At 31.8% G+C, this 16,039-nt stretch overlaps 1 protein-coding gene across 2 annotated transcripts in view; it reads right to left on the reverse strand.

Annotated features, from left to right (window-relative positions):
• The window catches only part of LOC114330917 (calsenilin-like), a 454,604-nt gene that overhangs the window by 20,480 nt on the left and 418,085 nt on the right, over nucleotides 1-16,039 (reverse strand). For both annotated transcript variants that reach the window (XM_028280357.2, XM_028280358.2), the window contains exon 4: nucleotides 5,851-6,063. In XM_028280357.2, the coding sequence (XP_028136158.1) occupies nucleotides 5,851-6,063 (213 nt within the window). The remainder of the gene's footprint in view (nucleotides 1-5,850; nucleotides 6,064-16,039) is intronic.

Below are 16,039 nucleotides of genomic sequence, written 5' to 3' on the forward strand. Positions count from 1 at the left end.
TTCGAATTTTTACAAAGGGGTGAGATTGATCATGCGGGGTGAGAGTGATCACACTATTTTTATTGTACTATTCTTTATTTATACAAAAAAAAAACATATTTTAATAACTAAAAATGCAATTCAGAACAATTTATAGAAAAAGAAAATTTGATTTAACATTCTTTTACATTAATTTCTCCGCGAAAATGATATTTTTGTATCCTATCAGAAATCGTCTCAAGTGTCGGATCTGGTAGTAAAGCAATTACTTCCTTGAAGGGAACAGTGGATATGTCACTTTCAATTATTTTGAAACTCTTCCTCCATCCTGCTGATTTAAGGCCTTGAACTTCGATTTCTTCTCCTTCTAAAACTCCTTTTATCTGACAGACATGGCGAATTCCGTCTTTTTCCGAGAACCAGACAAAAATCTTACTGACAGGAATTTTCCTTTCGTGATGTTTTCTAATGAAGAACAGAAATATTTAACCTCCTCTTCATCTTGGCTAATATCAACATCACTGTTTCTGTCATCTAATTCCAGGTTTTCATTTGAATCATCGTCACTGGACTCCTCTGATGGTTTAGGTGCTGTAACACTTTGACCAGGTTCAGCTGCTAACAGTTTTCCTTTACGTCTAGGTTTTTCAGAGCCGAAATTGTACCTCAAGTCTTTCAAAAAGTTAGTAAGAGAGCATCTCAGCTCGACTTGATCAATAGCGTCTTGTGGTAGCTTTTCCAAAACTCGATTTGGGTTGAATGGTGCAATACCACATGCTTCAAAACTAGAAAGTAAGTTTCTTTTTACAGCACTTTTCTCTCCGTCTGGATTTTTAGGTGGTACTTTATTCATGATTTCAAGTGTTTGCTTTAACAGCTTAGGAAATTAATTTTTCGGAATGCCAGAGGTTTTGTTAAAGTTTTCCTCCAGCTTTCTTGGAAGGGCCTGAAGAATGCGATATCCAACGGCTGGCAAATATTAGTAGAGTTGGCTGGTAAGCATGCAAATATTATATTATTTTCTTAAAATTTTAAATTAATTTCTGCAACGTACGTAAGGTGGGGTGAGATTGATCACTTGATCAATGTCACCCCATTCAATATTATCCGCCATCTTAAAAAAGCTGGCGTTAGCTAAAATGCTAGATACTTAAAATTATTATTACAGAACCATAAAAAATAATTTTATAACACTAGAACTAGCGAACTTACCTCGGTTCTTTCTCTACCATCAAAAGTACACAAACTATAAAAATAGGCCAAAACTATGGTTAATTTCAAAGCAACAGAACTTCTTCCCAATGCCAATTGCAAACTAACAACGACGTGAACTGATCATAGTCAAGATCCAATAAATGAACAGTGCCACGTACAGAAACAATTTTACATTGTTACCGGTTGTATCTACATATATGTGATATAATGACAAATGATCAATGTCACCCCAGGAGATCAATCTCACCCCATTCTACGGTAATTATGTTTTTTGCTAAATTGGCAAAATTATTGACTAAAATCTAGATTACACAAAATCTAGGCATGGGGTAAAAAAGTTTATTTGAAGAAAGTTTATTTTTTTTCTTCTTAACCTTCCGATGACCAATAACAAAAAAATAAAGTTATTTTTTTTAATTTTTAACTTTTTTTTGGCATGGACTTTATGTCATTCAGCCAGTCACAAAGTGAGTATTAGTGTCATGTGTAGTATGTATGTTGAGTAAGTGTCTTGTTACTTTGCAAAGTCGACGTCATTAGCGTAAAACTACTTGTAATTACACATAATAGACGCTATTTTACTAAACATCAACTTCAGAATATATTTTTTATCCGTAAAATATAGGGATTTTTTTTTATTTCGAAATATGAGGATATCTAGAATGATATTTAAGTCAAATAAAAAAATAATGAGTTAAAAATTAATAATACTTTTGAATTTATTAAAGAAAAACATACGCTGGGGTCACAATTTCCCCCGCTTGGTCATCTGAAGGTTAATGGCGGTACAGGCTCCTTTTTTCAATATTTTATTTAGTTATAGAATAATTTCCACGTATTAAGATATTTCTGAAATTGGGCTCTGTACCGCCATTCTTTATTATATTACGAATATGTATGCCAAATATCACGACAAAATATTCAAAATTAGAGCCGCAATCTTGGAACGCGTTTGTTGCTACCTGTTGATTGCTACTGTAGCCTCTTAAAACATAATAATTATTAATTCTAAACAACTTTTCATAATAGCAATTTTCCATATTATGAATTAAAATACGTAAATAAACAAAGTTTTCGTTATGATAATGCTCGCATTTTCAGCTTGTTTTATTATAGTATCCAAAAATTAAAGGCTATGTTATCACTAGAAAACGAAAAGATTATAAATAATATTAACCATAATATATGTCGACCGTAAAGACCAGATGACATCATACCACTTTCTCCACGAAAAATATACGGTGGTATAAGAAAGTAATGTTTCACTTATTAGATTAATTTACCTCAATATATTTTCCCGAAAAATTCCAAACAAAAAGGATATAAAGAAAAGTTACCACATGAGATGTCAACATTGTTTGTTCCAGAAAAAACGGAAGGAAACTATGTTTATGTCCACAACCTCTTCAGAAGGACTAGCCTTATGGGTTGGCCTGTGATTTAAAGAGTTTTTAGCGTAATAATAATAATAATAGTGCAGTCAACGAGGTTATTTGGCTCCGAATTCCATTATACTACATTGATTTACTTGATATTTTCACAGTATATACGGAATAGAAATAAAAATAGAAATAAAATACAATACGCTTTTATTTTGGGGGTAGTTCTCACCCTTTCTCGGGGGTACAAAATTTTTTGGTCAAAATAACTACCAGAGTGGTTAGAGAACCCGATTTTAAGTAAAAATTGTTAAATAATTTTTTTAAACTCAATAATTTTTGAATTGCTCATGGTTGAAAATATTTTTTTCATTGAAAAATTACACCTTTTAGGAACGTTATTTGCGAGTGATTTAAAAACTATGCATATAATGAAAAAAACTGTAAGAAATATTTTTGTATTTTTGTAGCTTTTAAAAAACGAAAGATATACGATTTTTCATAAAGATTTTTAGTTACAATACAAAGAGAGATATGGTAGATAAAACGAAATTTTTTTGTGCTTTCTGGAATCGGTGTATACAATTTGAATTAAAATAACAGAAAAATTGTCGATTTTCTAGGTATAATACTGCCAACATTTTTGTTGTGCTTGAAAAGACCTCTAAAATGAGCACTGTTCAATTAATGTCGATTGTATTCAAACTAAAAGTAAGATATGGTGCAAAAAAAATTTATTAATCACAAATTAAAAAATAATGAGCATCATATTTATCCCCGCATCCACCAGAATTTAAATAGATCGTTTTCGTTCTACAATACCTTTTATTTATTCTAGTGTTACTTCTATGCCCAAACAGATGGATTAGTTTAAAATGCATGGTTTTTGAAAAAAATAATATCAAATTACAGAGCGCATTTTTAAATTCCCTTAAAAATCTTATTTTTCTCCATGTGAATCAAAAATTATGTGATACGAAAAAAATGATTGAGTACAAAAGTGTAGGGTGTTTTGACAATTTTTTTTCATTACTGGAATATAGAAACTATCAGATATCCCTTCGTTAAGGAGGACATGTGAATGGGATCTCGGTATACTGTATATTTGAGATAATTCATATAAAGAAAGACCGAAATTATATCAATCAATAACAGATCGATTTCAAGGATATCTCCAATATCTACCACAATTTAATAAATTGCTTTTATTTTGTAGACGTGCCATTGCGCATTGGTAGCTACTTTACGACCATAAATCAGCCATATTTTGCAAAATCTATAATGTGGCTTTAGGGTCAAATCATTCTTAGACCAGTAAGGATCTGTGAAAAAACGTCTATTTTTGGATGTGAGAGGTGGCATTCGGATTTTTGCAGATAAAGTTAGGTGACACGTTCAGTAATAATAGTTGACTTATGCTCCTTCTCAAATATGCCTGGAACATTAATAAAAAAATTAAAATATTTAAAAATTTCGAAAAACGTCGATTTTTTTCTGCTTTCTTTGCTTATAACTTTAAAACAATTCGTTTTGGAACAAAGTCGTTGAGAAATAAAATAAAGATAATTGAATTTTGTATGATATATGACTGGTCAAAAATGTGTTAACGTATTACCTTTTCTGCAATATAGCAATAACTACAAAATAAGGGGGCAAAATACGCCTGTTGTTATTCAATGCTTTTAACCACTTTGGTGGCACTTAGAAGCTTTGTAATTCGCTTAGGAAATTCTTTGTAACATACTTAAACGTACCAAATTTCATTAAAATCGACCTAATAGATTTTGCATAATAAATTTGCAATCAAAACGTTTTTAAAAAAGTTAAAATTTTTTAAAATCTTTCTGAACAAAAAGTAGACTATTTAGAAGTTGTCTAATTTTTTTACATATAAAGAGGTGCTCTACCTATCTAATACACTTTACAGAATTAAAATCGGATTATCTAAGGGGCCTCAGCAATCTTTTAAACTTAAAAACAATTTTTTGGCTTATAAACAAATAGCTTTGTTTAATAATAAAAAAATTAATAAAAAATAAATTTTTAGCAATGCAAATAATTAAAACCGGTATAATTTGACTTAAACTTTCAAATGCTGTCAGCAGAATTGCTATTTTATTTTTAGTCAAAAGTTATTCGCGGTCAAAAATTGCAATTTTTCGAATTTTTGAAAGTTCCGCTGCGTTTATCTCGAAAACTATGAATCCTACGAAAAAACGTGTAAGAACATTTTTTGCTTAGAATTACCCAAGAAATACAAAAAAATGTTTTATTTTGCGAATAATCGATGTTATGTAATTCCTCAAGTTCTTTGTTTATAACAATCTTATCGACATCCGGATCAACTGTTACCCAAAAAAATCGTGTTCTACGGGTAAAAAAATATATAAAAATCGTGGGTAAGTCCATCTAAATAAAGGAGCCCGTAGCACCCCCTCCTGGCCACAGGACTAACTTGTTTATAAGCCAAAAAATTGTTTATAAATTTAAAACATTGCTGAGGCTGCTTAAACAATCCGATTTTAATTCTGTAAAGTTCATTAGATAGGTAGAGTATTTCTTTATATGTTAAAAAATTGACAAATCTTTGTCTGTTCTAGTTTTTGTTGTGCAAGATTTTAAAAAATTTTAATTTTTTAAAAAAAGTTTAGATTGCAAAATTATTATTCAAAATCTAGTAAGTCAATTTTAATGAAATTTGGTGTACGGTTTTAACACATTACAAAAAATTTCTAAGCGAATTAGGAAGGTTCCAAGTGTAACCTAAATGATGGAAAATCATTGAATAAAGACAGGCTTGTTTTGCCCCCTTATTTTATATTTATTGCTATCTTGCAGCGAGGGTGATACATTAAGCATTTTTAACGAAACGCTTCTGATAGAAAATTTAATTCTCTTTGTTTTATTCCTACACGACTTTGTTCCAGAATGAATCGTTTTAAAGTTATAAGCAAAAAAATTAGAAAAAAAAAACAACATTTTTTGAAATTTTTAAATATTTTATTTTTTTTTGATTAATGTTCCGGGCATTATCACCAAGTTATCACCTAACTTTATCCGCAAAAATCTGAATGCCACCTCTCACATCCACCTAAAATTAGATCCTTACTGGTCTATCTCGCATTCCATCTCAGATATGTAAACAAGTGTAGACGTAAATATAAAATTTAAAATGTATTATGTAAAAAAATTATTATTATATTATTCGTTAGATCTTTCGTATTCGTTGGATCATTTTAGCGACATTAAAAACTGTATTATTTACATGAAAACTTACTTGAAATATCCTATCAACTTTATCTTTGACGGTATCTTCTTCGATACAAGGTTCGGCTAGCTTTCCCATAAGATCATAAATGGCGGTAACGATATCAGTCATTTCTTCACGAGTAATACATCCGTCTCCATTAATATCATACAAAGAAAACGCCCATCTTAGTTTCTCATCTAGTGAACCTCTCGATAGAACTGAGAGATTTTGTACAAAGTCCTGCAAAAAAAATAAAGAGAGGTTAAGATAAGTGCAACAATTTAATTTGTAAACAAAACTAGTCACTATGGATATGTTGTGTTCAGTATTATTTGTTCTACAGTTCTGAATACTAACGATCACAAACTATTTGGATTAATTTAATTCAGAAAAAAAAATGACAAATATTATTAAAAATATCAATTTTTTTAATTAGTCATTAGTCATTTACTCATTTATTGTAAACAGGAATTATACCATAAATGGCTAAATGACAGAGAAAACGAGAATAAAAAAGGGAATATCGGCAAGCACGTAACAAATTCAAAACTGAAGTAATAAACGCCAAAAATCAAAAATGGGAAGACAAATATCAGAAGTTGGACACATACAGCGGAGGGAGAAAATCTAGAAAAGTTTGGAGATTTATAAAGAAAGTAAGAACAAAATATAAGAAACTGTGATAAACCCTATAACAACAACGAAATGGGAAGAACATTACAAATCACTATTGGTAGAAAACAGACCAGAATACAGGACCACATCACACAATATAGTCGAGGTCACAGGACAGCCAATTATTAATATAAACGAAGAACAGAAGAAAAAAGCAATATCCTTATTAAAAAACGGCCGCGCCCCAGGGCCGAAAGGAATATGTACCTGCAGAACTACTTAAAAATGGTGCTGACAAATTAGCTAAAATAATAACAACATTAATGACCAGATTTTTAAATGAAGAACCTGTACCACAGACATGGAAAGAAGAATGGATAATATCTATACACAAGAAAGGTGGTAAACAAGATCCAAATAACTACAGAGGTATTATTATATAGTATATTAGTATAACAGAAAATAAAAAACGAATATACAACACAATACTAAAACCAGTATTAACCTATGGAGCTGAAGTCTGGCAATTAACCAACAAGTTCAAAGATAAATTACTAGCCACTGAGATGGATTTTTGGAGAAGGTGAGCAAGAAGATTTAGACTAGAACACTTAAGAAACGACGAAATTAGACAACAAATGGAAATAGAGAGAACAATCATAGATTACATCGAAAGACAACAACTAGTTTGGTACGGACACGTACAACGGAAAGGCGTAGAACGCTATAAAACCGATATAGTATATATAATTTATTTAATAATAAAACACTGAAAACGTTTGTTTTCTATACTTCCACAGAATTTATTATAACTAAGTGACTACAGCTGTTTCGGCAGAGTGCCTTTCTCAAGTGATATAGTTTACAATGTGTTTGCCTTTTTAAGTCATCAACTGAAGAGGTTGAGGAGTGGGGAGCTGTTTGTCTCGAGTTGGTCATTCAAAATTATATCTGTATTTTTCAGTTTATTAATTTCCATAGATTCTAAAAAAGATAGCTTAAGGCCTTTATTTTGAATATGCAGAATTTGAAACTTTTCATTGAAAGAATGATTATGATCTAGAAGGTGAAGTGCGTATGTAGAAGTGTCTGTTTTTCTATTGTTGAATGCCCTTTTGTGTTCTGCTATCCGTTTGTCAAAAGTTCTGCCAGTTTCACCGATGTACGTTTTCGGACAGTCACTACACGTTAGTTTGTACACACCACTCTGCAGTTGCTTTCTCTTTCGGCTTTTATTGTTCTTAATATATTTGCTTAAGTTGTTGTTAGTTCTGAAAGCTGGTGTTATTCCATTCTTTTTTATGTATCTGGCTATTTTTGTTGTTATCTTGCCAGTATATGTGAGAGAGCAGAAGGTACTGGGTTCTTTCTGTGGTGGTAGATACACTAATTTTAGGGCTTTCTTATGGAGTTTTTGGTTTAAAGTTTTGTTAACTGTTTGTTCGTTATAGCCGTTGTTTACTGCTATTTGTTTAATGATGTTTAGTTCTATCTCGAAGTTATTTTTTGTTATGGGAATTTCTGTCAGTCTATGTATCATGCTATGGTAGGCTGCTAATTTGTGTTGTGTAGGATGGGATGATGAATTGTGTATAGTTGTGTCAGTATGGGTAGGTTTATGATATACGGAGAACTCATGTTTGTTGTGTAGTCTGGAAATCGTTACATCTAGAAAGTTTATGGAGTTATTCTGTTCTGTTTCTATTGTAAACTCAATATTATTATGAAGTGAATTAATATATGATAGAAATTGGTCAAGTTGTCTGTTAGTTCCTGTAAAGCATACTAGTATATCATCCACGTATCTCCACCAATATAAGAACTGTTTAAATACGGGATGTTTAGAAATTGTTGTTTCAAGTTGGTTCATAAATATATCTGATAGCAATGGGCTTAGAGGATTACCCATAATAAGTCCTGCACTGTTGTTTGTGTATATTTGATTATTGAATTAAAAATAGTCTTGATTTATGCAAATTTCAAGAAGGTGTAAAATTTCAGATGCAATGATCGCATTTGTACTATTATGGTCTAAAAGATTCTTAACTAAAACAAAAGTTTCTGTAGGAGGAACAGTAGGAAAAAGATTTTTTACGTCAAATGAAATTAGTCTGGAGTTGTTGGGCAATTGAAAATGTTGTATTTTATTAACTAGTTCTAGTGTATTTTTTTACGGTGAATTTAGGTGAAAATTTAGTGTATTCTGTAATAATATCTGCCATTTTTTTGAAAGTTTATATGACGGAGCTGTATAACAAGAAACTACAGGTCTTATTGGGTGGTCAGGTTTGTGTAGTTTAATAAAAGAGTATAATTTAGGAGGTTGTGGGTTCATAATGTTGAGGTATTTCTGTTCTGTTGGATTTAGTATTGATTTTGAATTTTCAATGGCTAGTTTAATTTGTTTTCGGTATTTTTCTGTGGGGCCTTTGTTTAGTTTTGTACTGTTTTGGTTAGTTAAAAATTCTATTGTTTTGTTATTATAGTCTCGTTTGTCGATAGCAATAGTAGTGTCGATAGCAATAACAGAGATAGAACTAAACATCATTAAACAAATAGCAGTAAACAACGGCTATAACGAACAAACCGTTAACAAAATTTTAAACCAAAAACTCCATAAGAAAGCCCTGAAATTAGTGTATCTACCACCACAGAAAGAACCCAGTACCTTCTGCTCTCTCACATATACTGGCAAGATAACAACAAAAATAGCCAGATACATAAAAAAGAAAGGAATAACACCAGCTTTCAGAACTAACAACAACTTAAGCAAATATATTAAGAACAATAAAAGCCGAAAGAGAAAGCAACTACAGAGTGGTGTGTACAAATTAACGTGTAGTGACTGTCCGAAAACGTACATCGGTCAAACTGGCAGAACTTTTGACAAACGGATAGCAGAACACAAAAGGGCATTCAACAGTAGAAAAACAGACACTTCTACATACGCACTTCACCTTCTGGATCATAATCATTCATTCAATGAAAAGTTTCAATTATACGAAGCAAGTGGGACTGGCTGCACTCCTTATTCTAATTAAAAAGTAAGATTGTTTTTCCTTCGTATTGCAGCCGAATATATAAAAATGGTACACACATTTTTATTGAAAAGTTTCAAATTCTGCATATTCAAAATAAAGGCCTTAAGCTATCTTTTTTAGAATCTATGGAAATTAATAAACTGAAAAATACAGATATAATTCTGAATGGCCAACTCGAGACAAACAGCTCCCCACTCCTCAACCTCTTCAGTTGAAGACTTAAAAACGCAAACACATTGTAAACTATATCACTTGAGAAAGGCACTCTGCCGAAACAGCTGTAGTCACTTAGTTATAATAAATTCTGTGGAAGTATAGAAAACAAACGTTTTCAGTGTTTTATTATTAGATAAAATGAACTTCCATCAAGTAACGGTCGAATCCATCAATTATAATTTATTTGATAATGACTTAATGGAAAGTTCTAAGTCAATTAGAGTATATTGGTAAATATACCTAATATAGGATACATATCGCATTACAACGACGTCTTGCGATTCCTGATCTCATCTTCCAGACCATTCTCTATTATCTATTTGTCAATGCCTTCTCTCCAATGAGAATTCTTTGTACATGTCCTTTTCATATTAGTTGTTTGGCTCGTATTTCGTCTGTGTTGTCAGGTTTTACTTCCATGATTCTTTCGATTTTTTTATTTGTGCGTTTCTTGTCTTAATTTCCTCGCTGCTCGTCTTTAGTAGCCTATCTTTGTTGCTTCTAGTCTGTGTCCTAACCGTTTTTTTGAAGACCATTGGTGATTTATCTCTTACTATTTTGACCGCACGGGTTTTACCAATTCTGCCTATGTGGATATTATAAATGGCTTTATAAATTCTTGACTTTATGTATGTAGTCTATTTGCTTTTTGTATTTGATTTCTCATTTTTTTTTCTAGGTTTCCGTAGCTGGACAGTGTAATTCCAAGGTATTTTATTTCTATTACTTATTCAATATCGACACCATCAATTTCTATTTTACATCTAATTGCTTCTTTGCTGATTACTATTGTTCTAGTTTTCTGAGTGAGATAGTCATATTAAATTCTTTTAAATAATTAATGGATTCGACCGTTACTTAATGGAATTTCATTTTATCTAACAATAAAACACTGAAAACGTTTGTTTTCTATACTTCCACAAAATTTATTACAACTATGTGACTACAGCTGTTTCGGCAGAGTGCCTCTCTCAAGTGATTTATATTACTATGGGTTTGCCTTTTTAAAGTCTTTAACTGAAGTTGAATGAGGAGTGGGGAGCTGTGTGTCTCGAGCTGATCATTCAGAATTATATCTGTATTTTTCAATTTATTAATTTCCATAGATTCTAATAAAGAAGCTTAAGGCCTTTATTTTGAATATGAAGAATTTGAAACTCTTCATTAAAAGAACGATTGTGATCTAGAAGGTGAAGTGCGTATGTAGAAGTGTCTGTTTTTCTTTTTTTGAAAGCCCTTTTGTGTTCTGCTATCCGTTTGTCAAATGTTCTGCCAGTTTGACCGATGTAAGTGTTCGGACAGGCACCACAAGTTAGTTTGTAAACACCACTCTGCAGTTGTTTTCTTTTTCGGCTCTTATTGTTCTTAATATATTTGCTTAAGTTGTTGTTAGTTCTGAAAGCTGGTGTTATTCTTTTCTTTTTTATGTATCTGGCTATTTTTCTTGTTATCTTGCCAGTATATGTGATAGAGCAGAAGGTACTGGGTTCTTTCTGTGGTGGTGGATAGACTAATTCCAGGGCTTTCTTATGGAGTTTTTGGTTTAAAATTTTGTTAATTGTTTGTTCGTTATAGCCATTGTTTACTGCTATTTGTTTAATGATGTTCAGTTCTATCTCGAAGTTATCTTTTGCCATGGGAATTTCTGTCAGTCTATGTATCATGCTATGGTAGGCTGCTAATTTATGTTGTGTAGGATGGGATGATGAATTGTGAATAGTTGTGTCAGTATGGGTAATGGGTAGGTTTATGATATACGAAGAACTCATGTTTCTTGAGTAGTCTGGTAATTGTTACATCTAGAAAGTTTATGGATTTATTCTGTTCGGTTTCTATTGTAAACTCAATATTACTATGAAGTGAATTAATGTATGATAGAAATTGGTCAAGTTGTCTGTTAGTTCCTGTAAAGCATACTAGTATATCATCCACGTATCTCCACCAATATAAGAACTGTTTAAATACGGGATGTTTAGAAATTGTTGTTTCAAGCTTGTTCATAAATATATCTGATAGCAATGGGCTAGAGGATTACCCATAATAAGTCCTGCACTGTAAATTCTACATACTCATTCATCTACTTCACTTCTACATACGCACTTCACCTTCTAGATCACAATCATTCTTTTAGTGACCTGTTTCAAATTCTGCATATTCAAAATAAAGGCCTTAAGCTATCTTTATTAGAATCTATCTTCTTCTTCTTTAAGTACCGTGCCCAAATTTTTAGGCGTGGGTAGCTTCTATAACCATTTGCCGATATCGTTCTCGATCTTGTGCGGCATGTAACAGTTGATCTGCTGATAAGCCAGTCCATTGACGAAGGTTTCGGAGCCATGAATATTTCTTTCGACGCATTCCTCTTTTTCCGTCGATCTTTCCATTGAGTATTAACTGCAGCATCCTGTATCTGCTACCTCTCATTATATGCCTCAGATATTCCAGTTTTCTCTTTTTTATCATCTTCATTAAGTCACCTTCGCCTTGACCTACTCTGTTTAAGACTTCTCTGTTTGAAATGCGTTGAACCCAAGATATTCTGAGCATTTTACGATACGACCACATCTCAAAGGCTTCTAATTTGTTCATCATGTTAACCTTCATGATCCAGGTTTCACATCCATATAGTAATACAGGAGACACATAACATTTTAGGAACTTGATTCTTAGTTGTAAGTTCAGCTGAGAGTTGCTCAGAATAGATCTAAGTTTCATAAATGCTCCTCTTGCAATTTCTATACGAGTTTTAATTTCTTCATCCGGATTTAGTGTCTCGTTTATCCAACTCTTTATTCCATCGAATCTATGGAAATTAATAAATTGAAAAATACAGATATAATTCTGAATGACCAACTCGAGACAAACCGCTTCCCACTCCTCAACCTCTTCAGTTAAAGACTTTAAAAAGGCAAACCGATAGTAATCTAAATCACTTGAGAAAGGCACTCTGTCGAAACAGCTGCAGTCACATAGTTGTAATAAATTTTGTGGAAGTATAGAAAACAAACGTTAGTGTTTTTTTGTTAGATTAAATTCTATTGTTCCTATATTCGATCTGTGGATTAGTCTTTTCAGACTCTGTTATTTATCTGCTAAACTTATCGCTTGATTAATTTGCTCTGGAAAAAATTTAGTTGTGAGTTTTTGGATAGTATTTAACAAGTTTATAGCACTGTAGATTTATGACTGTTTTTATCTCCTTCTGTGAATAGTAAAATGAGTTCACCACTTCTCCATTCTTCAGGAATTTCCATGTGTTTTATTATTTTGCTAATTATATTGTTGTTAATTGCTCTCCACAATATTTCAGTAATTCGTTTGGTATTTCGTCTTTACCTGCAGCTTTTCTGTTCTTCAGTTTTTAAATTGTTTATCAAACTTCCTATGCATCTATATTAACTTCTTCGTTTGTGATAATTTCTGGTGATTTCGTTTCCGGCGTGATTTTGCCTTCCTCCTCTTAGAGTTTTTTAGATAGTGAATCCAAGTATTTTTCTTTTTTTATGTGACTTGGCTCTATTAGTTCCTTTAACTTCATTTTTTGATCTCTTATAAGCCATATCTCCTTTTGCAGACCATAAGTATCATATTCTACTTCGTTCGAAAAACAAAAAACAAATACATATATGTTTTGTAACTTACTGTTTTGTAGTAATTATTGTATGCCTTTTGTGTTTTGGTTGACTTTTATGGATGTATTTAAGGTAAGCTTTATTTATCTTCTTCTTCATCTCTGTACAAAACCATAGAGTTCTTCAATTTGGAAACGATTTAATTTTATTTATATTTCTTTCTCTAAGAACTTCCTTCACAGATTTAACATAAGAGCAAAAGAATTCAATATGACAATTTCATCTCAAAAAACTAAAACTTTAGTAATCAGTAAAGAACCAATCAGATGCAAAATAGAAATTGATGGTATCAGTATTGAACAAGTAATGGAAGTAAAATACTTTGGAATTACATTGTCAAGTTACGGAGACCTAGACAAAGAAGTGAGAAATCAAGTACAAAAAGCAAATAGATTGGCAGGATGCCTTAATAACACTATATGGCGAAACCGACATATTAACACTGAGATGAAGTCAAGAATTTATAAAGCCAGTGTAAGACCAATAATGACATATGCATCAGAAACAAGACCCGATACAGCCACAACACAAAGACTACTGGAAACGGCAGAGATGAGAGTACTGAGAAGAATTGCAGGAAATACACTGAGAGATCGAAAGAGGAACGAAGATATTAGAAGACAATGTAACGTACAGTGTATAAACGAATGGACACTAAATAGAAAAAAAGAATGGAACAACCATATAACCAGAATGGGGGAGACACGTGTGGTCAAAATAGCACGAGATAAATCACCAATCGGCAGAAGAAGTATCGGCCGACCGCGCAAAAGATGGAGCGACAACCTTCCATAGAGGTATCAATCCGCCAATGAACAAGCAGAATTGCTTATAAAGAGGAAGAAGAAGAAGAAGAACTTCCTTGACTAAAGCTATAGACGACTTAATGTTTGTCCACCTTTTTTCGGCCCCATAGCTTTCTGTAATATATGCTTCTGCATCTATCTATCTTGTGCTATCTTGAGAATTAATCATGTAAGCTATCGAACTTTTCCTTTGTGGTTTACTGTAGCGTTTTGTTATCATATATTATATGTTTCTATTCAAATACACACACCCAAACTTATATGGAATCCTCTGATATTTCTTATTCTTTCGTGCGAATTAAAAAAACAAACAGACGAAGTCAAATATAATTTATTTTAAAGTAATTTAAAAACAAATACGTAACAATTAAATAAAACAATAAAGTATTTAAAAAACAGATTAAAACTAGTTAGTCCAGAAAGCCACTGCGCATCCGCTAGGAAAAATATTCTAATTCGGATTTTTTGCACAATCTTACTCAAAAAGGACTCCTTTTAACAAATTTGCATGTTGCCAGGGCCAAAAGGTGGTCAAATATTTTTTAAACGATTTTTTTTTGTTTTTTTCCTAAAATTATTTTTTCTGCATGGAACAAAGTTTTTTTAGATTTTTTGGATCATTCCAAACAGAAAAGGTCTTTAGTGACTTTTCTCTAAAAATGATAGTTTTTGACATATAAGCGATTAAAAATTGAAAAATTGCGAAATCGGCCATTTTTAACCCTCAAAAACTATGTGAAAAAGTTAAAATTTGAATGTTACCAAAGTAAGTAGATATTCTTTAAACATCGTTTCATGAAATCCCGAAGAGATTTTTGCAATACAATATTCAAAACTCCTTTGTTTTTTAATTGATAATCAAGCGTGCGCGACACTATTTTCCACCGACAGTATGGTGCAAATAAAAGGAATAAATTCGTTATTTCGTAAACCGGCGACTTTAAGGAAAAATCCCGAAACAGGTCGATTTGTATTTTTAAGTTATGATATTATGGCATATATGATATACTAGTGACGTCATCCATCTGGCCGTGATGACGTAATCGATGATTTTTTTAAAGGAGAATAGAGGTCGTGTGCTAGCTCATTTGAAAGATTCTTCAATTCTCTATTTAGTAATATAAACATTTATATAATTATTTATACAGGGTGTCCTTCTAATTCTTTTTTGTCAAATAATTTAATTTAATAAAAATTTTTTGGACAACCTGTATAAATAATTATGTAAATGTTTACATTACTGAATAGCGAATTGAAGAACCTTTCAAATGAGCAACCGCACGACCCCTATTCTGATTTAAAAAAATAATCGATTACGTCATCACGCCCAGACGGATGACGTCACTAGTATACCATACATGCCACAATATCATAACTTAAAAATAAAAATCGACCTGTTTCGGGTTATTTTCTTAAAGTAGCCGGTTTACGAAATAACGAATTTATTCCTTTCATTTGCACCATACTGTATACACATACAACGGTGGAAAACAGTGTCGCGCACGCGTGATTAGAAATTAAAAACAAAGGAGTTTTGAATATTATATTGCAAAAAACTCTTCGGGATTTCATCAATCGATGTTTAAAGAATATCTACCTACCTTGGCAACATTCAAATTTTCAGTTTTTCACATAGTTTTTGAGCGTTAAAAATGGCCGATTTCGCAATTTTTCAATTTTTAATCGCTTATATGTCAAAAACTATCATTTTTAGAGAAAAATCACTAAAGACCTTTTCTGTTTGGAATGATCCAAAAAACCTAAAAAAACTTTGTTCCATACAAAAAAAAATAATTCTAGGAGAAAAACAAAAAAAAAACGTTTAAAAAATTTTTGACCACCTTTTGGTCCTGGCAACATGCAAATTTGTTAAAAGGAGTCCTTTTTGAGTAAGATTGTGCAAAAA

This window comes from Diabrotica virgifera, chromosome 7 (assembly GCF_917563875.1).
Source record: "Diabrotica virgifera virgifera chromosome 7, PGI_DIABVI_V3a".
NCBI classification, from domain to species: domain Eukaryota; kingdom Metazoa; phylum Arthropoda; class Insecta; order Coleoptera; family Chrysomelidae; genus Diabrotica; species Diabrotica virgifera.